Here is a 26,621-nt window from a genome sequence, read left to right on the forward strand (position 1 = left end):
GAGAGAGAGAGAGAGAAAGAGAGAGAGAGAGAGAGAGAGAGAGAGAGGAGGAGGTAGAGAAAAAGGAAGAAGGAAGGGAGGGAGGGAAGAATAAAGGGAGAAGGGGAAATGGGGGGAAGAAGGGAGGGAGAAAAGAGAAGAGGGAGATGGGTGAGAAAGAGTGGGAAGGAGAGCAAAAGGGGAGAGAGGAAGAAAAATTATTAATATGTGGAAGATACACGATCTGTGTGTGCTTTGTGTCAGTGCCAAAGGGGAGAAAGAGAAAAGAAATAGAGAAGGCAGGGAGGAGAGGAGGAGCAAGGGATGGAAAGATAAAGGAAAAGGGGACACAAATTGGGAGGCAGAAGAAAGGGGCAGGGGGGAGGGAAAGGAGAGAGAGGAAGAGAGAAAAAATTAATATATGGAAGATAACCCATAACCCTGAAGTTTATCAATAATTCCAGCACATATAAGTGCAAATTTTAAATGGCAGAAACACTAGGGAAGAATACCAAATTCTTCGGAAGCTGTACTTAAGGCTGTTGGAACAATTGGAAGTGCAGGACTCGAAAGGGTCAGAGCAGTGGGATTTAAGATATTGCACTCAATCCTGTGTGTTATAAGAGAACCCTCAGCTTCTAAATTGTTGAATCAATACAGGCTTAGCACAAGCCCAGTTTGAGACTTCAGTCAAAAGGACTCTAAAACCATTTCTGTCACTTTAATCAAGAAACTGATTAGGTACAAAAAGCAATCCCTAATTTGAGGAATCAACTCTAATTAAGAACTCAGCTGTGTGTGTATGTGTATGTATGTATATATATGTATGTATGTATGCATGTATGCGTGTATGTGTGTATGTATATGTGTGTGTGTCTGTGTATACACTTGGAAATTTGTACTCTTTCCTAAGCTGCTTAAGTTCATAATGATGGCCTGATTGCCAAAAGCAGGCAGAGGAGTTTAGAGAGGAAACCTGGGGAGCTGCTACTGTCATGGAAGGGCTTGTTTTCACTGAAAACAATTTGAAATCTCTCCTGTACTCAACACATGTAAGAAGATTCTAGGCAACATTACTGACCAATGTCAGGGAGAAATGGTCCGTCCTATTTAAAGAAAATCGAAAAGCTAATATGGAACATGTAATTTAAGGGGACAAAACTATTTATACAGTTGAGTTCTGTTAAGCCATTGATTCCTAAAAAAATAAAAGATCTTTCTTTCTTTGATTTGAACAATCCTTTTAAGCTCTTTTTGTACAAAATCACATTGATTTCCCTTGGGAAGGTCCAGGATTTTTGCTTCTCATCGGGGGCGGCGGCGCGCGCTGCAGCGGCGGAGGCTGCAGGCCGCCAGCCACCGACTGATACATTCCTCTCATATCAATCTGCTGGTAGTTGGAAGGATTCATGATTAAATTCGGAGGCTTTGGCATCATGAGGTGGTGACTCAGGGCCGCTTGTTGATAAGACATCTGTTGCTGCTGTTGCTGATTGTACTGCTGTTGGAGCCTCCGGTTCATCAGGATCCGCTGGACACAGCTGATTAACTGTGGACACAAAGTGGAGCCGGAACCATGTAGCCATCCCAGACCTGGTCCGGCTGGAAGCCATGGGCCATAGGGGAGGGGGGAAAGCGGGAAGAGAGGGGGAGGGGGGAGGGGGGGGCCCAAGGACCAGCCCAAAAGGAAAAACCACCTCAGAAACACCATTTAGGACTAAGTTCTCTTAATGACTCAACCATTGTATTGCAAAGCAGCATTTAGTTTAGTTGCTATAGTGACCAGCTCGCCAGCAGGGGAAATTACTCCCAAGTATTAGTTACAGCAGGTCTTCTTTATTTGAGCAGGTCTCCTTTGTCATCTCTTTGAAAATCTCACATATTGATGAACAAATAAATATTTCCAGAGAAAAACAACAAAGAGAAAGCGGTTCTGGTTGGGATAATTGCTACCCCAAAGACTCAAATTCCCCCAAGAGAACTTAAAACCATGCAGCTCCCCAGGGCTACCCTAAGTGACACCCAGGGTACCAAGGGAGGCCAAATGACACCCAGGGCTGCCCAAGTGAATTCCCTGGAGCCAAGAATCAAAACTGCTTTCCGAAGAGGCTGACAGCTGGTACAGGGATGCCCTGGTAAGGACCAACCAGCAAGAAAGGATTCCTAGAGACTACACAGGTATAAAAAAGGATTCTAATGTAGTTTTAAAAGGGGGAGGAGGAGATAAGATATCTTAGACAATGGTCCCACCTCCAGGTCTTCCGAATCAAATCACAAACAAGTACACAAGTCAGGGAACTTGGGGGGGGACGGGGGGCAGTTAATATATAAGTTAGAAAAACCAAAGGAAAATTGTAATCCAGATGATTTCATCAATAAAGTAATATCCAGGAGAACCAAGCTGGTTTTCAACTTATGGCCGGGATCTCTCCCAGGAAGACCCAAAGCCAACCTTCCCAGAATATCCTTTTCCACATCCATCAGTTCCAATTCAATAGAATAAAGTACAGTTTAAAGACTGCAGTTAGTCTTACCATCTGTTGTTTTGTCAATACGTCATTGTAGATAGCTTCCCTCCTCTTCACATCCAGCTCCTGGCTGGCTTGCCTATTTAATGCCAAAGCTTGCACTTGGGCTTCCGTCAGATTCATGTTTTCCTTCCACTAAATGGCAAAGATTGGATTTAGTCCTAGACAACAGCAATCCAGTTGTAACAATGCAAAGACTGCAAACAAGGGACTTAAACAGCACTGACCCAGGGGCCACAATGGTTCCAAAATGGAGTGTCCCACACCTAATGCAATGATTCACTTAAATAGTGACTTTCAATTAGGCTGATCACCCCAGAGGTACAAAAGCACCAGTGAGAGAAAAGGCGGCATACATTTCTCTGGCTGGTTAATGTCCCGGTTCAAATCCCAGTTCAGAAACTAGTTGTGTGGCTCTGGGTAAGTCCCTTCATCTCTAAGCCTCAGTTTCTCCATCTGTAATACTATTTTACAGGGCTATGGAGTTAAAGAACTTTGTAAAAAACAACAAAACACCCTTAAGTGCTATACAAATGTTAATTATCACAGTAGTTTTCACAGACCCAGATCCATCCATTTCCTTTTTTAACACCAAAGTTTTTTTTCCTCAACTGTTCTTGTTCCTAATATGGCGCAGTAAGAATTATATCTGATAGGAAATGGAAAAGAAACAACAAAGGGAATTATGGGATGTTTTAAACTTTGCTAGTTACATTTTGGGTAAAACTGGTCAAACAACAATCCAAAAAACCCTTTAAGGGATCTTCTCCCCTTCCTCAGCTGGACCAGATTAAAGTCATTATAGGCCCAGCATTTCTGCTTCACAGATCCTTGGGCAGGTGCTCTGAGAAGTTAATAGATTTCAATCAATAGAAGGAAGATGAAAATGACCGGTACAGTCAGGCCAGTGTTAGATGTAACGATAGCTGACATTTGAATAGTCCTGTCAGTTTATTTATTATCTCATGTGATCCTCACAAAGTGGGTGTCCGCAGGTGAGTGAGTGTCTGGATCAGAAGTTGAACTCAGGTTTTTATGCCCTCAAGCAAACCAATCTATTCAAGGTGGGGAGGGAAGAATAAGAGAAAATGTCTATGTAACTCACTACAGCTGAAATGATGTCTTCTAGAGGCTGAATCCTCACTGCCGTCACACTGTTTGTCGCTTCTACAACTTTTTCTCTCCCTTGATTAATAAGGTCCTGGAAGAATTCAGTTACATTAAATCCAAACAACATTCAAGCAAAAATTGAGCAAGAAAAGTACCACAGTACATTGGCCAAAACACCAGGGATGCCTCCACTCCCCAATTTACCAGGGTTATTTTGTAAATCTCTTTTACAACAAAAAGTCCTAGCCAAATACAGGGCTGATGATATGGAAGAAAAGGTCTAATCTTAAAGGAGTACATTTGGGAGGAAAATACCAAACTCCATAGGAGTTTCAAACAAAGCCCCTCTCCTCATTACCAAAAACAGGATGCATTCCTCAAAAACAAAACTATACATGATTGACAATATAGTCAATTCTAGCGGCATCACTTCACAATCTATTCCAGAGCTTTAAAACAGTTCAAGGCCATAACATCACAGCCCTATTACACATTTGCTGCAGCACTACATCAGAACATACTCATTCAGAAATTCTAACCCATACTGAATGAAAAACTAAAATCGATACTGGTTTATTTAGAAAAAAAAAATAGCAGAGTTTGAACTGTTATTTCCCCAGCCAATCAGCTGCCCTAATGAGCTATAATGAAACTACTGGCTAATACAATTCTAGCTACTGTCTGGTTCCCTCTTGTTTCACAAACAGGTTTTTTAACATACTCGATGACTTCATTCATTCAATAAACATTTATTAAGCTCCTACTATGTGTCAGGCATTGTATTAAGCACTGGGGATACCAAAAAGAGGCCAAAGACAGTCTCTGCTTCAAGGACCTTATAATTTAATGGAGTAGACAGCACCTCTCATTCTCTCTCTCTCTCTCTCTCTCTCCCCCTCTCTGTGCATACACACACACACAGCAAATATAGGATTAATAGGAAATAATTAACAGAGGGAAAGCACTGGAATTAAGAGGGGTTAGGGAAGGCTTTCTGTAAGAGGTGGGATTTTATTTGGGAAGCCAGAAAGGTCAATAGTCATAGTGGAGGAGAGAGAAGGCATTCCAGGAATGAGGATCAGCCAAAGACAATGCCCAGAGCTGAGAGATGGAGGGTCTTGTTCATAGAAGAGCAAAGAGGCCAGTGTCAGTGGATCCAAGAGTATATGTTGGGGAATAAAATGTAAGAGGACTGGAAGGATAGGAGGGGGTTAGGTTAGGAAGGGCTTTGAATGCCAAAGTATTTTATATTTTTTTCTGGAGGTGATAGGGAATCACTGGAGTTTATTGAGTAAGGGAGTGACATGGTTAGACCTGCACTTTAGGAAGATAACTTCGGAGGCTGAGTGGAGATTGGACTGGAGTGGGGAAAGGACTTGAGACAGGGAGACCCACCAGTAGCTATTGCAATAATCAAGACACGAGGTGATGAGGGCCTGCACCAGAGTGGGGCAGTGTCAGAGGTGTGGGGGATACATTGGAGAGATGTTGCAAAGGTGAAATTGACAGGCCTTGGCAACAGCTTGGATATGGGAGGTGAGAGATAGAGAGGAAGCCAGGATGATTCCTAGGTAGTGTGATAGTAATGGAATATAAAGATCCCCCTGTATTGGCTTGGTTTTTGGTTTTATTGTGTTAAAACCCAGAGTTTGTTAATCCCACCTGTGGGATGGACTTGTTGACGTGAAAAGAAAGTCCTGAACTGGGAGGAGCTGGTGACATAGATTTGGAGAGACAAGAGAGAGGCAGAAGAACTTTTTGGAAGCAGTACTTTTGGAGGCAGAGAGAGACTGAGAGGATTGCTGAGGGCCACTTTGAATCGCCCTGGACTTTTGAGACCTGCCCCCGGAGCTGCCAAGGACTGAGGAGACATGGTTGTTTTGCTGGTACTTTGTCTGTCTGTTTTGATGTTGTTTTGCCAGATTTGTCCACTGGTGAAAGACAGTCCTGTTGTTGAAGAAGTCCTGGAACCTGGCTTTTGGTTAAGAGCTCCTGAGACTGTCCTGCAGACAAAGAGTGAATACTGTCCACTGGTGAAGGACAGTGCTGTTGTTGCAGGGGTCTGGGAACCTTTCTGTTGGTTCAGAGCTACTGAGACTGTCCTGCAGACAGAGAGTGAATACTGTCCACTGGTGAAGGACAGTGCTGTTGTTGCAGGGGTCTGGGAACCTTTCTGTTATGTTTTCAGGGGGATCTTTATATTCCATTACTATCACAGGTAGTGAGCCTGAGGGCCTGGGAGGATGGTATTGCCCTCAACAGTAATAGAGAAGGTAAGAGGGGGGAGAGGGCTTAGGGGAAAAGACACTGAGTTCTGTTTTGGACATGTTGAGTTTAAAATGTCTGCTGGACATCCAGTTTGAGGTGCCTAAAAGGTAGTTGGAGATGTAAGATTGGAAGTCAGCAGAGAGATATGGAATGGTCTAAGAGCAGAAGAAAAATTTCTTCCATTATTATCTATGATTCTATTCATAGAGAAATTTTTGAGAAGCACTCAACTCTAGAACATTTAAAAGATGCCTTTACATATCTGTATTTCTTATTCCACAACATACCTCAAGCTGTTGATTACTCATTGCTGACAGGGCTCCCAAATTGAAAGGAATATATGGGGTTTGAGAGTTGAAATTAACAGGAGGTAAACTGGTCCCAGTTGGCATGTTGAAGCGCATGGTGAGTCCCTAAAAAAAAAAACCAAAAATCATTTTTCACATACTTAAACCTTTAAATTCTGCATCACCATTGTGTTTGAAAAAGAATCTACTTGTCTCAGATCTAGCAAATTATTAACACTCTTCCACACACAAACAAAAGTCCTTTTTCAGTCGAAACCAAGATCTTATTACATAGAAAGCTTTAACCTGTAAACGCGCCCCTCTTTCTTTTTTGAGATTCCCACAGAACTGGGTTTTTCAGAGAATTCTGATGACAACTATAGCATCACATGAAAGCCACAGAGGTTTTGGAACAACAAATTTTGGGGAGTTTAAAAAAGGATGCAGTATTAAGACAACTTTTCCCATGAAGGGACATATACATTTTTACTAAAATTCATCTTTAATTGGATTTTAAAAAATCATAATTTTTAAAACTGTTTTTGTTTTTTAAAAAAGAAAGTTACTGTTGTAGACTGAGTAGCCAATAATAGAATCTGCACCCATATCCTGATATGTAATAACTTAGTTTTCATAATAAATAGGGTAACAGAACATCAACCAAGACCTGAATAATTAGACTTACTGTAACTAGAGTTGGGGTATTAGTAAATATAGCTGGTACCTGTTCATCCATGCCCCTCAATGCAGTAATCTTCTCCTGTTAGCAAGCAATGGGAAACCATGGATTGAATGGAGAATAACCAGGTTTTTACCCTATACAGTCTCCTCATCTGTGAGGTGAGGGGGGGTTGGATTAGATGATCTCTAAAGTCCTTCTAAGTTCTAATAGTCTTTAAGTCTATGAACTGGGGAACACATAAACTTGAGAGGATTCAATGCTGGTCAGTTGTTCCCCCCCCCCTACAACTTAGGAGGTCTTTAGAGTACCTCCCACCCCCCCCCCCATGGCTTCCTTTGGACCCTGCCTAATTTCTATTAGGCCCCCACGAGACCCTGATACTTTTCCATGACATTTGGGAAAGGCAGGATAGTGGACAGTGTGGAAAGCAGAAAGAGGCAGGTACTAAAAAGAGCACAGGATTTGGAATTCAAAATAATGGATCATAGATTGAGAGCTGGAAGGCACCACAGAGGAACTGAGTCCAATTCCCTTAATTTACAGATAAGGAAAAAGGTACACAGAGGTGAAGTGACTTGCCCAAGGTAACAAAATTTGTATGTGATCGGCAAGATCTGAACCCAGCTCCTGACTCCAGAACCAGTGCTCTTTCCACTGTACCATGTTGGTTGATTTTGGCTAAGCAATTTCACCTCTATGGGCCTCAGTTTTTAGGATCAGAGATTTACAGCTGAAGGTGATTTAGGAAGATGTTCCATCCCCATCATTTTAAAGAGAGGAATTGAAGAGGTGGAGGCAATTAGTGATTTGTCCAATATCATACTTAATACTTACATGCTTAGTTTTACTTACTTAGTTTTGAATTGTATTATAATTTATTATCATTATTGTAATTACTTAGCATCTACTTACTACTTACTAAGTAAAGGAGCTGGGATTCAAACCCAGGTGTCCTGCTTCCCAATCTAGCAGGATCTCCCCACTATGCCACATAGCCTGGAGCACTCTTTCCAATTTTAGATACTGTGGTTCGATTGTTTCAGTTCTAAGTGACTCTTGGTGACCCCAATTGGGCTTTTCTTGGCAGAGATACTGGAGTGTTTTGCCATTTCCTTCTCCAGCTCATTTTACAGATGAGGAAACTGAGGCAAACAGGGTGAAGTGACTTGCCCAGGGTCACACAGCTAGGAAGTGTCTGAGGCCGGATTTGAACTCACAAAGAAGAGTCATCCTGACTCCAGGCCTGGAACTCTATCCACTGCAGCGCCACCTAGCTGCCCTAATTGTAGATCCTATCAACCTCTATTTCTTTTTCAAGGAATACCCCTCACTGGGACCTTGCTCCAAGTGGTTAGATTCTAAATGAGGACCCCATTTGCCACTGGGAAAGGGGGTGGCCTTACCTTCTTTTCAGCTTCATATTCAGCCCAAGCCGCTTTCCTCTCCTCCTCAGTCAACTCTTCTTCCTCTTTGTGGTCCAGAAGAGAATCATGCTCATGATATCCTACAATATGTTCTTTATGTATCTGAAGCAATTCTGCAAGGATTGTGTCCTGTTCAGATGTAAAGAAGGGATAGAGTATGAAGTTCTCCCAATAAAATGCATGCCACAACACTAAGAGCTTCTGTTTAACTGTTGGCACTTAACCCCAGTAGTACGATTTAAAAAAAAAAAGGATGGCAATAACAAATCTAGGAAATAAACAATGATACTTCAAGGGTCTGTTATTTCCTGGGCTTGGGCACTCCTCTCATGGATACACATTGTGACATGCCCACATTACACGAGGAACTGTTGAAGGGACTGTGTGTGCTAAGCCTATAGAAGGGACAGAGCTACCATGTGGAGAGGGGATTGGTTAGTCTTATTCTGTCATTGCCCCTGGCTCTATCCTTTGGGGCCAAACAGAAATACTGAAAATATTTGAAGAAAACTAACATGGTTCCTCCAAATCTTCTCTTCTGCCAAATTTGCAATGTTTACAGACCACCAAACTGGCAATGTCCACTATGTAGTTATTAGCAAAATGGACCTAGATCTCAGCAGAGATATTAGGGATAGACATATAGATCTGAGAGTCATCTGCAAAGAAATGGCAAGTGAATTCCTAGGAACTAATAAGATCATTAAGTGAGAATGTAGAGAGAAAAGAAGAGGAATCAGTACAGAGTCTTAGGGGTTACTCACAGCTAGGGGAAGTGACATTAAGAATGAGTCAGCAGAGAAGACCAAGAAGGAGAAGCCAGACAGATGACAGGAAAAACATGGGAATACCATCACAAAAGCCAAGAGAAATGTTAGTATCTGGGAGAGAGTGGTCAACAATGTCAAATGCTATGTAGATGTCAAATAGGATGAAGACTGGGAAAAGGGCACTGAATTTGACAATTAAGTAAATAGTTTCAGTTGAGTGGTAGAATAAAGAAGCCTAATATCAAGGGTTGGAGAAAACAGTGGGAGGTGAGAGAGCACAGAGGATTTCTTTGGAGGTTGGCAATGAAAAAGAGAAGTAAAGAATGAGGGGGCAGAGCCAAGATGGTGGAGTAGAAGCAAGACCTTCCCGCGGCTCCGGCTTCCACCCTCCCCAATCCATGTAAAAAGGGGACTCTAAACAAACTTTGGAGCTGCAGAACCCACATAATGACACAGAGAAGCTAACCTCCCACTGAGGACAGCCCGGCAGGCCGGCAGGAATCGGCCAGCGCAGCGCTCTGGGAAGCCCCAGGGCAGGCCTGACCAGCCACCGGCCAGAGGGACTCCAGATCAGCAGCAGCTGTGGCCATTTCCAGATTTATCAACACATAGATGCAAAGGACAAAGTGAGAGGTCAGTACAGTCTGGACTTTGGGACCAGTAAGTGGGAGTGCATGGCTTTTACCCCCGGGGCGAGAAACTGCTGAGACGCCAGCACAGCCTGCCAGGGCCACGTGGCGGCTTCAGCTCCTGGCCTGCAGAGTGTAGGGGGACCAAGCACCAGTCTGAGGGGTAATCGCTCTTGCTTTAACCTGCTTGGATCTCCATTGCAGTCAAGGGTAGAGGTCCTGGGGTGTGTGTCCAGCTTGCCAGAGCGTGTGGAGACCTCAGAGAGGGCACCCATCTAATACCTCCGGCAGCTGAGAAAACCCCAGCGTTTGGAACGAAAACTCCCCTGTCTGGTGGCAGAGTCCTACTGTGGCAAAAAGCCCAAAAGTCAAGTCAGTGGCAAAATGAGCAGGCAAAGGAAACAAAGCAGACAGAAGATTCCAACATTACACTCCTATTTTGGGGACAAAAAGGAGCAAAGCATGGAACAGGAGGAAAACAGTGAAGTCAGAACTCCTGCACCAAAATCTTCAAAGGAAAATACAAGCTGGTTACAGGCCATAGAGGACCTTAAGAAGCAGATGAGAGAAGTGGAGGAAAAATTGGGAAGAGAAATGAGAATGATGCAAGAAAATTATGAAATGAGAGTCAACAGCCTGACTGAAGAAAATAATACCTTAAAAAACAGACTGACTCAAATGGCAAAGGAGGCTCAAAAAGGCAATGAGGAGAAGAATGCCTTAAAAAGTCGAATTTGCCAGATGGAAAAAGAATCTCAAAAGCTCACTGAGGAGAATCATTGCTTCAGAATTAGATTGGAGCAAATGGAAGCTAATGACTTTATGAGAAATCAAGATGCTGTCAAACACATCCAAACAAATGACAGAATAGAAGGCAATGTGAAATATCTCATGGGAAAAAAACACTGACCTGGAAAATAGATCCAGGAGAGATAATTTAAAAATTATTGGACTACCTGAAAGCCATGACCAAAGTAAGAACCTAGAAAGCATCCTCCAGGAAGTTCTCAAAGAAAACTGCCCTGATGTTTTAGAACCAGAGGGCAAAATAGAGGTTGAAAGAATCCACCGATCACCTCCTGAAAAAGATCCCAAAAAGAAAACTCCTAGGAATATTATAGCCAGGTTCCGGAATTCCCAGATTAAGGAGAGAATATTACAAGCAGCCAGGAAGAAACAATTTGAATATTGTGGAAACACAATCAGGATAACCCAGGATCTGGCAGCTTCTACACTGAGGGATCGAAGGGCTTGGAATGTGATATTCCGGAGGTCAAGGGAGCTGGGATTAAGACCAAGAGTCACCTACCCAGCCAAACTGAGTATCATGTTTCAGGGGAAAATATGGTCATTCAGTGGAATACAGGACTTTCAGGCATTCTTGCTGAAAAAACCAGAGTTGAATAGAAAATTTGACATTCAGATACAAGAAGCAAGAGAAGCATGAGAAGGTAAACAGGGAAAAGAAATCATAAAGAACTTATCAAAGTTGAACTATTAACATTCCTACATGGAAAAACAATAATTGTAACTTCTTATTATTAATATATTTATCTATCTATATATATATATACATACACACATACACACACACACATATGAATACATATGTGAATGTGTATACGTTTACAGGTATACATAGATAGAGGGCACGGGACCAATTTAACAGGAAGGGATGACACTTAAAAGGTGAAATTGAGAGGTGAGAGGAGTATAATGAGAGGAGATGGGGAGAGACAGAATGGGGTAAACTATCTCATACAGAAGAGGCAAGGGAAAATGGCTGCAATGGAGGGGAAGAATAGGAGGGCAGAAGGGAATGGGTCAACCTTATTCCTATTGAATCTGGCTTGAGGAGGGAGGGAAATACACACTAAATAGGGGATCTCACCCTCCAAGAGAATGGGGGGGAAGGGGATGAGAGGGGGGATGATGGAAGGGAGAGCAGGCTGGGGGGGAGGGAAGTTGGAAGCACTGACTTTTGAAAAGGGACAGGATCAAAGTAGAGAATAGAACGGGTGGGAGGGAAATGTAGTCAGTCTTTTACAATATATCTACTATGTTATTGTTTTGCATTAGCCACACATGTACAACCTATACTGAACTGCTTGTCTCCCCAGTGGGGGTGGGTGGCAGGGGGGGAAGGGAATGAACCTGGGATTGAAAGTTTTAAAATCAAATATTCAAATATATGTGTGTGTGTGTATATATATATATATATACACACTATTATTAATACCATCTTACATGTAATTAAGAAATGGGATGTACAGGCACTGAGGCATAGAGATCCACTGGAAAAGTCAAAATGGGTATGGGAGAAAATATGGGAGAGAGCAGATTGGAAGTGGGGATATCCTGTGGGACTGCTGTTTTGGGGGGATAGGTGGGGGAAAAATGGGGAGAAAATTTGTAACTCAAAATCTGGTGGAAACGAATGATGTAAATCAGAAGTTAATAAAGCATTAAAAAAAAAAGAAAAAAAAGAGAAGTAAAGAATGATAGCAGGCACCACCGTGGGCTTATATATAAAGGATGAAGCCAATCTGAGCAAGTTCATGGACAGCAGAGAAATAACCAACAGATAGTGGGAGATTAATAGAGCAATCTCCTGGAGAGGATGGACTGAAGGACAAGCTAGAGGGTCCTTGGTCAAGGAAAAAGGGTTGCTGTTTCAGAGATATGAATGAGGGGAGAGGGTGAAGATTTCGAGAGGCTTTAAGGCATGGACTGGGGGATGTGGAATAAGAGAGAGATAACAGGAAGAGAGGAATGGCTATCTGCTGAGAAAGAATGGATGAAGCCAGAGGATCTTTAAATAGAATGGAACCTCTGCAACAGCACTGAGGGGAATGAGAGAGAGGCAATCAAGGGTGAATAAAAGCTTTTCTGTACAACGGTTAAAGAGTCAAGATGAAAGCAAAATAAAGAAATTTACTTCAGTATCCATAGCAACTCAGAAGTACAAGCAGAGAAGGGCGGCATGATTGAGGGTTGGTGACTGGCAAAGTATTAATGAGAGTAGGACAACGGTGTGACAACAAAGTCAAAGGGTAGGACAGTGCATGGTTGAAATGGTCAATTATAGGTTCTATAATGTGAAGAGAGAAAAGGCACACCAAAGCAGGGGTGAATAGAATAGGGTCAGATGGAGAGGAAGAGATGGAAGGAGAGAATACTGATCAGAAGAGGGGAATTTCATAGTTCTAGATCATGGGGAGAGAAGGCTAGGTGACAGGGTGGAGTCACGAAGACTCATCTTCCCGAGTTCAAATCTAGCTTCAGACATTTACTAGCTGAGTGACCCTGGGCAAGTCACTTTACCCTATTTGCCTCAGTTTCCTCATCTATCAAATGAGCTGGAGAAGGAAATGGCAAACCACTCCAGGGTCTTTATCAAGACAACCCTAAATAGTGTCACAAAGAGTCAGGCATGACTGAAATGACTAAACAAGGGGTGGCAGTTATGGGCAGTGATAAGAAGGAGGTATGACAGTCTTTGGGAGCAGCTGAGAGAAGTAGGACATGGAAATTGAGGCTGATGAACTGGGAGGCCAGAATGTTAGCAAGGACATTAACATGTACATTGAAGTTCCTAAATACATGTGAAGGAATAGAGGTATAAGGAAAGATGTATCAGTTACTAAACTTGTTGAGAAAGGAGAAAGAGATAACAAAGAAGAATCTGAAAGGAGTGGCAAAGATGGATGGAATGAACCTCAAAGAAGAGGCTGCTGAATGATGGTGGAAGGGAGGTCTGAAGGGGGTACAACTTCTGGTAATCCATTCACACATGACAGGAGCAACCAGCACCGGAGAGAGTCTTCTGGACATTGCTGAGTTCTCTTGAGTTCAAGAAGATGAAAGGAATATGAAAAGGAGAGATACAAGGAGGAGGGAAATTTAATGATTAAGCAGAAGTTCTAAGAAAGTAAAAGAAAGAGAAGACAGAGAAGGAAAGAGACTAGGGAGTGGTAGGATTCAGCTGGATAGAAATGAGAGTAGGGGAGAGGTAGCCAAGGAAGGTACCCATGTCATCACTGGGATTAAGGGAGCAGGTGATACAAATTCCTACCCACAGACACCAAATGTGTGGAACCTCTACCTTTTAGAGTCCAATGATGAAGAGCAGTTTGGGTTCAATATCTCCTCTCCAAACACCAGGGAGCTGTGTGTGAGGGAATGCGGGGCAGCGGTCTGGGTACCCAGCAACTGGACTGGATTTGCATATGGTGCCTACTCAGCAGTTAGATGGAAGATGGTGGGAGACGAAGCCTACCCAGACCCACATGTGTAACATTCGTTTGGCCCTAGACTGGGCCTAATTTCACTCAGTGGTTACCCTGCTGAAGAATCTAAACTTAGCTAGCACAATCCCCAGATGAGAGACCCACGGTCCATCACTAGGACTAATATGCCATCACTTAAAGAAAACTCAATTTCTCATTCACAGCACAAGGAAGATTTTGTTAGAGGTGAGAAAACCAGTCTTTCTATGTCATGTGAGAATTTCATCATGAAATATCTTGTGGGTTTGTTTTTAATTAGATTAAAAAAAATTTTCCCCTCAACTCTCAGATATAAAACTTCATTTTTCTCTAGGTCTTTCTTTCCAACTGTTCCTTCTATGTATTTCTGGAGGAACAGGCCCAATCCAGTGCTCACGCAGTATACCCTAACCCTGTTTTCCATAATTCTACACCTAAATATTAGCATCCTAGGAGCTTGCTTCAAAGACTGTTTATATACATGTAACAACTACTACTCTACTGACTATTAACCAGGGGTCGAATGAGCCCACTTTTGTCAAGCAATGGTTTGACAGATCCCAGAAATTGTAGCTGTAAATTATTCTTTTTTTTTGAGGGGGGAAGGCAACGCAATTGGATTTAAGTGACTTGCCCAAGGCCAAACAGCTATTAAGTGTGTCAGGTGTCTGAAGGCAGATTTGAACTGAGGTCCTACTGACTCCAGGGCTAGTGCTTTATTAAATGGACCACCTAGCTGCCCCCATAAATTATTCTAAATGGAATGGAAAAGGGTTATGCTGTTACAAAGTCCTCACATTTCAGTTACTTTCAGTAAGCTAGCCCATCAACCACAAATCAGGTTGTAAGGACTCAGATGCATTTAAGCTCTGGGATCTAGCTTGCCTGTCATTCATTGACAGTGCCGAGCATCATGCATAAATCAGAAGTCAGTCTTTGTAAGTCTTCTTCCAATTTCTGTTCCATGGTAGCAATAGATCACGCTCCAGGCTAGAATCCTGCCTTGCCATTAGGTTATTAAGAACACTTCTGGGGCGGTTAGGTGGCGCAGTGAGTAAAGCACCGGCCCGGAGTCAGGAAGACCAGAGTTCGGTTCCAGCCTCAGACACTTTACACCCACACCCACACACAAAAACTAGCTGTGTAACCTTGGGCAAGTTACTTAACCCCAATTGCCCTATAAAAGGAAAAAAAAAAGGTATAAAGAACACTTCCCCTTTTGGGATACTTTAAAGAACTAGAAGAAAAAACAATTCAAATGGAGGAATAAAGGGTCTAGAATATCAAAGAAAAAAAGTAAGAATGAAAGGAGATCTCAGATTTTACACCTTTAGACCTCAGATTTTACTTAAGCTATATGATTCCAATTATTTTGAACAAGTAAAGAAATGGAAAAGAAGATCAATGGAACAAGGCTGAAAGATTGCTCCCAACCAGTAATAATTGGTGTGAACTCATTCTATCTGTTTGAACCAGAATCGGGACACTCTTCTTCTCTGGTCATCTTCATGACGTACTGCCTTTCCTGTACAACTTCTACCCTGCTCCCCTCCCTTCCCTGCCCCGCCACTACTGAAAAGGACATGTTAACCAACTGCCTATACTCAGTATTCCCTGTGATTTTTCTGAACAAGAAATATACTCTTCTCTAACCACTACTTTGTATTTGTTGTCTTCCAATATTAGAATATAAGCCTCCTGAGGGCAGGGACTAGTCTTGCTCTTACTATTTGTATCCTAGAACTTAGTACAATGCTTGTCATACAGTAAGTAAAAATAAAAGATTAATAAAGGATTTTGCACTTAATAAGAGAATTGCAAATCAAAGTAACTGTGAGGTTTCATTTCACACCCTGAAAACTGGCAAAAATGATAGAAGATAGAACTGTTGTTCAGTCGTGCCCGACTCTTCATGATGCCATTTTGGGGCTTTCTTGGCAAAGATACTGGAGTGATTTGCCATTTCCTTATCCAGCTCATTTGACAAATGAAGAAACTGAGGCAAACAGGATGAAGTGACTTGCCCAGGGTCACACAGCTAAGGAAGCATCAGAGGCCAGATTTGAACTCAGGAAGATGAGTGTTCCTGACTCCAGCCCCAGCACTCTATTCACTGCAGAGCTGCCTAGCTGCCCTTAAAGACAGTCAACATTGAAAGGTGACTGACACACTAATATACCCTGAGTGGAACTAGATTGGTACAACCATTCATGTAAAATAAATTTCAAGAGAGTTAAAAGAGAAACTAAAATGCTTATACCTTTTGACCTAAGGAGGTCAAAGACAGGAGAAATAAAAAAATCCTATATACACCAAAATATTCAAAGCAGTACTGTTTGTGATAGCAAAGAACTGTACAGAAAAGCAGATGCCCATCGATTGAGGAATGACTAAAGAAAATTGTGGTAGATGACTACAATGGGACATTACTGTTCCTTTAAAATAGGACTGTGTAAAATTCAGAGAAGCATGAGAAAACTCAAATGGAAGTTGGGAGTGTGAAGTAAGCAGAACCGGGAGGACAACGTAGACAAATCCTTTTACTATTTGGACTTATCTTGTGAAGTCATTTATTCAGGGAGCTCCTGACTATCAAGGGACTCCCTTTACCGTAGCAGATCTACACCTGCTCTGAGCCTTAAGAGTCCAAGAGAGCTGCTCTCAGTATGTGTCAGAGGCAAGCTTTGAACCCAGGTTGTCCAGATTTCAGGGCTAGCTTTCTTTCCAGTAAGCCATGCTGCCTCTTTACACAGTATCAACAAAGTAAAAGGAAAAAGAAAAAAGCCCTGAATGCTATGTAATTATAATGACCAACCTTGGCGGCAGAGAAGAGATAAGAAAACCCACCTCCCTACATTCTTTGCAGAAGTTGAGGATTATAGGTGTGAGGCACTGTAAATAGTCAGGTTTGATTGCTATTTGCTGAAAAGTTTTCCCTCTTTTTTGTTTTTATACTTTGTTATAAAGGGACAACTCACTGAGGGTATGGGAAGGATTATGTTCGAAATGAGGGTGATGTAAAAACAAAACTTGTATCAATACCAGTTGAAAAAAATTTTTTTAAAGGCCTTTTAAGTAATTTGTGAAAATTCAGATTTGTGTAAGAGGTGAAATTAAGTCACTATCCATTAACAACGAAAGTGAAATAAATAGTGGTAAAGTTGGCCCAGTGTCCAACAATGCAAGAAGATCCAGATAACTAACCAGTGAGAAGATCAGGCAAAAGCTGTCATGTTTTTTTGGTTTTTCCCTGCAAGATGCCAACCTTGTAATGCTTCTCTTAAATAGCTGTAGTGTCCACAACCACTTTTTCTTCCTATCTAGGTCTATGGAGATGCAGCCAGTGTAGCCTTTAAAATATCATCTAACTTTAGACACTACTTATTTTTTCTCAATAAATATTCATGAACAGAATTGTAGCACACATCTGATCATTCCTACCTTAATGAACTAATGAACTCTCTCATTAACAGGAAAGGATAATTTGTCGATTATTTACTCTGACAGCCATATGTACCCATTTTTGCTTTAACTGTGTCAGAACACAATTAACCTCCACAATAATTGAGCATATTGGGAGGCACAAGGAAAACCACTTGCAGGATAGGCCCAGGTAAAAAATGCTAATAACCCTTTCTCATCCATCAGTCTGGTACAATGTTGAGTGGAAGGACACTCAGTGCCACTAGAAAAAGCACTTTATTCAGCACATTTATTTAACTGATCATTCCATAGGTTATAGTCTGTTCAAGGGCTATACGGGTCCCCACAAACAAGATTCAAAGGAATGAACAATAAAACCAGCTAAGCCCTGGCCAAATCCTTACAGTAACTGTGTAAAAAAAAAAAAAGAGAGAGACAAAAGCTTATTGCAAAGGTCAAAGCCCTCTCTACAACTCACCTGATGGGAATAGTATTTTGTAATAAGTAAGTTCTTAATCCACTCCTCAGTTCTCAGTTCTTATGATCACATACTTTATTTCACAAGAGAAGATAAATCTTTCAAATTACTAAGGAAGCAATGTCTACTGAAATAATTAATTACTATGAACCAGAATTTGAGTTCATTGTCAGAAGTCATTAAAGTAGTGGTAGAACTAGGAAGACCTGAGTTCAAATCCTGAATCAATACTTAATAGCTGTGTGACACAGGGAAAATCACAGAACTTGTCTCAGTTTCCACATCTGTAAAATGGGGATAATAAAACACCTGCCTCCTAGGGTTGTTGTTATGGGGGTCAGACGACATAACATTTGTAAAGTGCTTAGCACAGTACCTGAAATATATGTTAGGTCATTTTAAAGTCATTTCCAACTTTTTGTGACCCCATTTTGGGGTTTTCTTGGCAAAGATAGTGGAGTGGTTTGCCATTTCCTTCTCCAGCTCATTTTATATATGTGAAAACTGAGGTAAACTGGGTGAAGTGACTTTCCCAGGGTCACACAGCTAGTATATGTCTGAGGCTATATTTGAACTCAGGAAGTTGAGTCTTCCTGACTCCAGGCCTGGCACTCTATCCACTGTACCACCTAGCTGCTCCATGCCTGACATAACAGTAGGTGCTTAATAAATGCTTCTTTCCTTCCTTTCTCATACCATTCCACTGAGGCTTTGTGACTTAGTCTATTTGTATCCAAAAAGTAAACATGAATAATGGTGCAATTTCTTTTATAAAACATTTAAGAATATAAGGAGTAGAGAAAAAAGTTGAAAAAACTACAACATAACAAATGTAATGGAATTACATTAGTGTGTGTGTGTGTGTATGTAATGACTGATATAAGGGTAAAAGGCATCAAAAAAATTTTTTTTGAATACATTAAGTAAAATATTAAACACTGAATTTTTTTATTATTAAAAAATGAACACAAATATTCAAGGTGCTACTACTTTCTCAACCATCATTAGGTTTACAGGCTTGAAGTTAGAAGGAATCAAAGAGGTTATCTAGTCCAATTCCCTTAGGTTATAGATAAGGACACTAAGGCTTGCCAGAGATGCTAAGAAGGTCACACCTCTGAAAGGAGCAAAGTGAAAATGTGCGCTTACATCTGTTGACTCCCAAGTGTAAAGATCCTCTTCCCACTATTATTCTCAGGTTTCATTTGGGGAGCAGGGGGAAGATGGGAACAGGTTTGTTCAAAGTAAAGTTTTCATCAATCAGACAGCTATAGTGAAATGTTTGTGATAGATAGATTTGCCTTTGACACAGGCATAGAAGTTAAAAGAGAAAAAAAATCACAGAATGTTAGAAGTGGAAAGAAACGCAGAAATCACCTAGCCCAAACCCTCAATTTTACAGAAACACAAACGCATTTTCCAAAATGCTCCTAGGATGATAAAGTGGCCTTCTGGTTCACCCAGTCCAAAACCCTGAAGAAACTGAAGTTCAGGGAGTTTTACGTAACTTATTGGCAGTAGACTCAGCTTTAGAACAACCCAGGAGGACCCCGAGTCCAGTACTTCTAACAGTCACAGTAAGCTGAATACCTGCTCTCTAGCCCCTTGATTTTACAATGGGGAAGCTGAGGCCTACAGCTAAGTGACTTGTCCAAAGTTACACACAATCATATGAGGATACACAATGGTGGAGAAGGTCCAACTGAGTCTTTTGATTCCAAATCCAGCAATCCTTCTACCACATGATGACACACAGAAACACATGACTCTACTCCTTTCTCTTCCAAAAATCCTCATCCTATGAAAGCTCCATTCCAATCTCCAATGTGAGATTTTCCCCACGTCCATGAATGAGAAGTCCTTTAATAGGTCAACCATGATCATTGGAGAGTGGCTGGCAGCAGGGGCCATGCTCTTCCCCAAGCAGGCATGTAAAATATCTTCAGATTAGAGGGAAAGAATGTGGCAGTTGCCAACATATCCTGTGTCTGTCAGGGTATTTCTAGAAGGGAAGACTGCGAAGCTTGAAATGCCACATCTCCCTCTAGTCAAGCGGTTTGTTGGCAGGACTTTCCTGGCGATCCCCCTAGGCTCTTCATTGACGGCAAAGCACATTATACTTCCCACAAGAATTCTTCTCTTGCACACCCTTCTATTGTTGGACTGAATTTTAGCAGGTTTCAACTAGATATTTATACATCTATCCTTTTTGTGCTTTTGGACTTTTGACTAATGTACAAATCACTACTGAATAAGCATTTCTTTTATTATTCGAAATTTTATCAAGATTTATTATTAATTAATTTATTTTATTAAGAGCTTACCATGTGCCAAGCACTATGTTAAACAAGAGGGGGGGGGGGTTGTGTGTGTGCAAAAACAGTCCCTGCTCTCAGGAAGTTTCCATTCTAATTTCACAAACATTTGCAATTTGCCTACTACACACAAAGCATGGCACTAAGTATTGGGGTTACAAAGACTAAAACAAAAGGCAAGGGAGGATACTGGGAGACCCCCAATTTAAACAAATTGTACAAGATAATTCCAAGAGGGAGAAAGTACTAAATAGTAGGGGGATGAGGAAAGACTGTGAAAGAAGTGGTACTTAAGGAACTTCAGAGGCAGAAGTATCTGTGAAAAGCCACAGGATAGCTTGGAATGGCCAGGAAGCCAGTTTGACTGGAATGCTGACTGTCTGAAAAGGCTAGAGTCAGACTGTGAAGAGCTTTGTATTTTTACTTAAAGGCAACAGTGAGCCACTGACGATTCTTTTTGCCACTGTAGGTAGGACAGACTGGAAGACAGAGGCTAGAAGCAAGAGCTATTGAGAAGCCACTGCAGTAGCTCCAGTAAGAGGTGTAAAAGTGGGAATTGGTGTGGTGGCCAAACGAGCAGACAAGGGTATGCAGGAAGAGAAGCTGTGGAAGGAGATCTGATGAGATTCTACAACTAACTGGATGTGGGGGGAATGGGGAGAAAGAGCAGAATTAAAGGATGACTCAAGCTGTGAAATCAGGTGACTAGAAGGATCATGAAACCCTTAAGAGAAATAGGCAAGTTTGAAGCCAGAATGAGTTTAGGGGGAAGGATAATAACTTCTGTTTTAGATATTCTGAGCCTGAGATACCTAGAGGACATCCAGGTAGTTCAACAGGCAGCTAATAATCTAGGACAACAGTTCAGGATCAGTGCTGGTCTGGAGTCATGAAGAACTGAGTTCAAATCCAGCGTCATACATATACTAGCTACATAACCCTGGACAAGTCACTTAACTCTGTTTGCCTCAGTTTTCCCATCTGTAAAATGGAGATCATAAGAACTCCTACCTCCCTGGGTTGTTGTGAGGATCAAATGAGAGAATATTTGTAAAAATGTCTGGCACATAGTAGGTACTATATAAATGTTAGTTATTATTATGATTATACTATATTGTGGCTAGGTTTGCAGCACAGAATCAGAATAGGACCACATGCGGTTCCAGAATTAAGTTTGACCACTGATGAGTACTATGTCCTTAAGACTATTTTGGTTTTTGTTGTTGTTCAGTTGTTTCAGTTGTGTCTGATTATTTGTGACCCTATTTTGGAGTTTTCTTGGCAAAGATACTGGAGTTGTTTGCCATTCCTTCTCCAGCTCATTTTATACAGGAAGAAACAGAGGCAAAGAGAAGTGAAGTGACTCGCTCAGGGTCACACAGTTGCTAAGTTTCTGAAGCTTAATTTGAACTCAGATCTTCTTGACTCCAGACCCAGCAATCTATCCACTGCACCTCCTAACTGCTTTCTCCCCCACCCCCAAGACCATGATTTCTGCTTTCAAATCAGAATTCCACCAGCCCCAAGCATGTCACACATGCACAGAAATTTTTTTTTAAAGTTACGGGATTTCTAACATACAAATCACAATTTACATTTGTCTCTTCCTTTTAGCCATAGTTTAGCATACAATCTCTGTGATGACCCTATATAATCTTAGGATACAACAAATAAATAGTGGAATTAAGAGGAAAGGTATGGGTAAAAGGATACAAGGAAAAAGTTTTGTGGAAATTAGTAAGTCTAGAAAAAGCGATAAGAAGAAAGTTCATACAATGTAAACTCTTAGTCCAATATACAATACTTACAGTATGTGGAGTTTCTTTAAAACCTGCATATGTAACAGTTGCTATAGTAACAAAATGGAATATAATCCATACTCTCTTGGCCAAAAAAGTCATCAAAATGTGGTTTATATTACATCCAAATATGTACTTTTGCTTTACTTGTTTAAACTTTATTTTGCATTCAATAAGTGATGAAATTTGAAAGCTGAGGAAAGCAGATTTATAGTTAATACTCTTTAAAGGTGACTAATTCAATTAATCAAACAAAACTAGTGATAAATTCAAATGGGGATAAATGCAATTAATATTTGAAAGCATCTGGCATAATCACAGCATTTCAAATTCAATTCTGCAAGGCAGGGGGCAAAGAAAGGACTACTTAGAGGAAACATATACGTGCCACACAAACAAATGTTTAAGTTTGACTTCATGTCAAACCTCAAGATTTTAATACTTAGAACACATCATCTAAGTATGTACATACCATGTCACTTATTTGATAAATACCTTCATCCATTTGTTTGAAAAACATTTTTCAAGCTCCTATTATTCCCAGAAAAATTCTGTACTGAAGTTTAACTGAGAAACTGACGCTGCCTCCATGGGCTACCTGTTTACCAGGGAGATGAGGCACATACCCTGACAATGCCAAAACAAAAATAATACATGGCTCTCACTAAAGAAAGATTCTAGATTCCAAATAAATAAGTTCAAGATTTTTGTTTTTAAAAGTCACTGGGAACTGACCTGGAAAAATGAAATCCACATCCGAAGGAGCTAAAGAGTTACTGCATATTAAGGAGCTAGACACATGTGGAGAAGCAGCATAGCACCTGTGGCTAGAGAGCTGGCCTCAGAGAAACAAATACATGCCTCCAATGAATGCTGGCTATATAACCCTGGCTAAGTCCCTTAACCTATCAGTGCCAGAGGCTACGAATCGCAGAACAGCTGGTGCAGGGAGCTTCCTCATTAGGAGTTCCTTGTACCCAAGAACCCACAGGTCTGGTGAGGAAATCTGGGGTAGGAAGCACTGTAGGGTGTCCTTGGATGAAAGAAATTCAATGGACAAAAGCAATACTGATATAAAAATATAGCCTAGACTACCCGGAAAGAATAAAGTTCAGGAAACAGATTATAAATGGGGCAAGAGTGGCAAGTTATAGTGGAGACAGCCCTTTTTGTGGTGACAAAGTGCTGGAAACTAAGAGTGCCTCCATTAATTGAGCAAGGGCTATATGAGCTATGGTATACAAACGCAATGGAATACTCTTGTGCCACTAGAAATGATAAAATGGATGCAAAGTGAAGTGAGCAGAACAAGAAGAGCAAGTTCAACAACAACAGTGTAAAAATGAATGACTCTAAAAGATTTAACATTGGTCAATGCAGTGACAAACCAGGATTCCAGAGGGTTGAAGATTACATGTTACCCACTTCCTAACAGAGGTGATGGCTTTAGGGTTCATATATATATTATACATATGGGACATGGCTGCTGGAAAAAATTCATTTGTTTGACTATGCATACATGTTACAGGTTTGGTTTTTCTTTCTTCCAATGGGGGATGGTGGTGGGAGAAAATGAATGCTTGATAACTAAAAAAAAGTTCCACTCAAAAAAGATATAGTTGGAGAACAGAGACCATAAGAAAAGAGACTCTAATTATCCAGATAACTGTTAGAGCTCTCTCTCTATCTGCTAGATGCAGAACAGCTAATAATTATGTGACTTTTCCTTAATTAAAATTTTATCCATCTGGGTGGCTAGGTGGCACAGTGAGTAGAGCACCAGCCCTGGAGTCAAGAGGTCCTGATTTCAGATCAGCCTCAGACACTTAACACAAAAACTAGCCATGTGACCTTAGGCAAGTCATTTAACCCCAATTGCCCTCCAAAAAACAAAACAAAACAAAAGAAACTTCATTTGGGGCAGCTAGGTGGTTCAGTGAGTAGAGCGCCGGCCCTGGAATCAGAAGGACCTAAGTTCAGATCCAGCCTCAGACACTTCATACACACACACACACACACACACACACACACACGAGACTAGCCATGTGACCTTGGGCAAGTTACTTAACCCCAATTGCCCTCCAAAAAGCAAAAAAAAAATTTTTTTTTTTATCCATCTAAAGGTAGAGATCAAGGTAGCTAAGGTGGTAGTGGATAAAGCCCTTGGCCTAGAGTTAGGAAGACTTGTCTTCCTGGGTTCAAACTGGCCTCAGACACTTATTAGCTGGGTGACCTTGGGTAAGTCACTTTACCCTGTTTGCCTCCATTTCCTCATTTGTCAAATGAGCTTGAGAAGAAAATGGTAAACCACTCCAGGATTTTTGCCCAGAAAACTCTAAATGGGGTCATGAAGAGTTGGACACAACTGAAAAATGACTAAACAACAACAAAGGTAGAGGAACCATCAAAAAGAACTACTATTCTGGATTTATTTCTCACCAATAAGAAGGAACTGGTTGTTGGAGTGTAAATGATGGGAACTTTGGAGGGAGGCAGTGATTTTTGCAACTTAGAAATTGTGATAGGGAAGGAGAGGAAAGTCAGACACAGTTTGACAATGCACCATGGACACTGGGACAGACTTCCAAGGGTTTAGAGGAAGTAATGAACAAAAATTCTACTGGTAAGTCAGCCTAAGAGGGACATGGGTCTGGTTGAGTTGAGGGACACAGGTTCTCATTCATCCATTCTGCCAGGGAAAGTCTTCACATGCTTAAAGTTGACACCCCTCTAACTTACCAACAGGTCTGAGGCCTGTCAGTTACCTTTAACCTGGTATAGCCCATCTGCTGAGATGGTTTTATGGGGTGTGGCCACTGCACTTGCTGCAGCTTTTTGGAGCCACAGAGGAGATTTGGGGAACAGGTGGGCACCAAAGGTAGATAAGCAGCCCTGAAAAGGGCTTGGCAAACTCTCACACCATTCTCCCTGAACAACTCATAGACACCTTACTGTGTCCCTGGGCTCCCAAAGGTAGAACTAGAAAAGTTAAGCTAGTAAGGCTTCTTTTAATAGGGAGCTGGTGATTGACTGACTGTCTGCTACCTGAATGTCCCAAATAGCTAAGCCTAACACAGCTCATCCCGATAACTTTTTTAGGTACTTCAATTCATAAAAAAAACCTTCTACTAAGACACAGAGAGGAGTCACCTGTGCAAGTGGAGGGAGTACTCACATTGATGAAATTATGAATCTATTTAACATTTTTAAAATAAGAAAATCCTATTTGGGGGATGGGGGAATTTTAGAATTCAATTCAGCGAGTTCCTGGTACAGCAAATTAGTGTGATTGATCTCAGTTCTCAATTTGTGATTTGGCTTAAGTATTTAGATTTGCCATTTGGGGATAACTCTAGCTACTTTATAGGAGCCAACACAGAATTCAGGCTATTCTCCTAGAGCTGCAGGTTGGCAATCCCATAGCTTGAGCTGGGGAAGTTCCCACACAACACTCTATGCTGAAGCAGAGCTGGGAGGCTGATGCTGGCATGAACTGTTCATCCCCATCCAGCAGCTCATAAGAGCTCAAATTTATAGGTGTAAGGGAACCAAGAGGGTCATCTACTCTGACTCTCCTCATTCTAGAAATGAAGTTATCTCTCTCTCTTTTTTTTGCAGGGGGGGAGGTAGGGCAATTGGGGTTAAGTGACTTGCCCAAGGTCACACGGCTAGTAAGTGTTAAGTGTCTAAGGCTGGATTTGAACTCAGGTCCTCCTGACTCCAGGGCCACTGCTCTATTTATTCACTGAGCCACCTAGCTGCCCCCACAACATTTCTTTATACATATTCTTTTTTTTTTTTTAAACCTAATTTCTACTCACACTATTGCCACTCTGGCACAGGCCTTCATCATCTCCTGCCAGGACTACTACAATAACTATCTGGTTTGTCTTCCTACCTCAAATCACTCTCCACTCCAACCCATTTTTCCACTCAGCAGCCAAAGTAATTTTTTTTTTGCTTTGTATTTTTTTTTAATTTTTTAATTAATTAGTTTGTTTCCTTTTAGTTTATAGGATCCAATTCCACAATTCCTTGAGTTTCACATTTTGTCCCCCTCATGGCAGCATATAGTCAAGTACAGGATCTGTAAATACTTTCACATTATACATTAGTCAGGTTATAAGGACGGATTGTATCAGCTGGAATGAAAAATGGTAAAGAGGACATAAAACCAAATAAGAGAAGGGAAAAGATCAGGTATTTTGCTTACACCTGGACATAAACTTAGTTCTTTCTAGTTCTTTCTCTGGATGCACACATTTCTCTCCATCATGAGTCTTTTGGGATTGACTTATATCACTGCATTGCTGAGAGGAGTCCAGTCTATCAAAGTTGGTCATCACACATACGTTGTGTCTGTAATTGTGTACAAATTTCTCCTGGTTCTACTCTTCTCACTCAGCATCAGTTTGTATAAGCCTCTCCAGGTAAATACGAAGACCATCTGCTCCTCGGTTCTTATAGCACAATAGTATTCCATAACATGCCTATGCCACAACTTGTTCAGCCATTCCCCAATTGATGGGCACCCCCTTAATTTCCAATTCTTTGCTACCACAAAAAGAGCTGCTATAAACATTTTTGTACATGTGGGTCTTCCTCCCACTTCTATGATCTCTTTGGGATATAACCCTAGGAGTGATATTGCTGGGTCAAAG

General features: G+C 41.3%; 1 protein-coding gene across 13 annotated transcripts in view; it reads right to left on the bottom strand.

Moving 5' to 3' along the window:
- Positions 1-1,230: 1,230 nt before the first annotated feature.
- The window catches only part of ATRX (ATRX chromatin remodeler), a 208,142-nt gene continuing 182,751 nt past the window's right edge, over positions 1,231-26,621 (bottom strand). For 11 of the 13 annotated variants that reach the window (XM_069062495.1, XM_069062488.1, XM_069062493.1 and 8 more), the window contains 6 exons: positions 8,258-8,407; positions 6,897-6,932; positions 6,173-6,298; positions 3,613-3,708; positions 2,514-2,642; positions 1,231-1,528 (listed from right to left, as the gene is read on the bottom strand). In XM_069062495.1, coding sequence (XP_068918596.1) covers positions 1,244-1,528; positions 2,514-2,642; positions 3,613-3,708; positions 6,173-6,298; positions 6,897-6,932; positions 8,258-8,407 — 822 coding nt within the window. In that variant the 3' untranslated portion in view covers positions 1,231-1,243. The remainder of the gene's footprint in view (positions 1,529-2,513; positions 2,643-3,612; positions 3,709-6,172; positions 6,299-6,896; positions 6,933-8,257; positions 8,408-26,621) is intronic. The other 2 variants (XM_069062496.1, XM_069062490.1) reach the window with 1 other exon arrangement.

This window comes from Petaurus breviceps, unplaced genomic scaffold, assembly GCF_028583685.1.
Source record: "Petaurus breviceps papuanus isolate PSGF00001 unplaced genomic scaffold, PetGlider_PUasm1.0 90459, whole genome shotgun sequence".
In the NCBI taxonomy this organism is placed as follows: domain Eukaryota; kingdom Metazoa; phylum Chordata; class Mammalia; order Diprotodontia; family Petauridae; genus Petaurus; species Petaurus breviceps.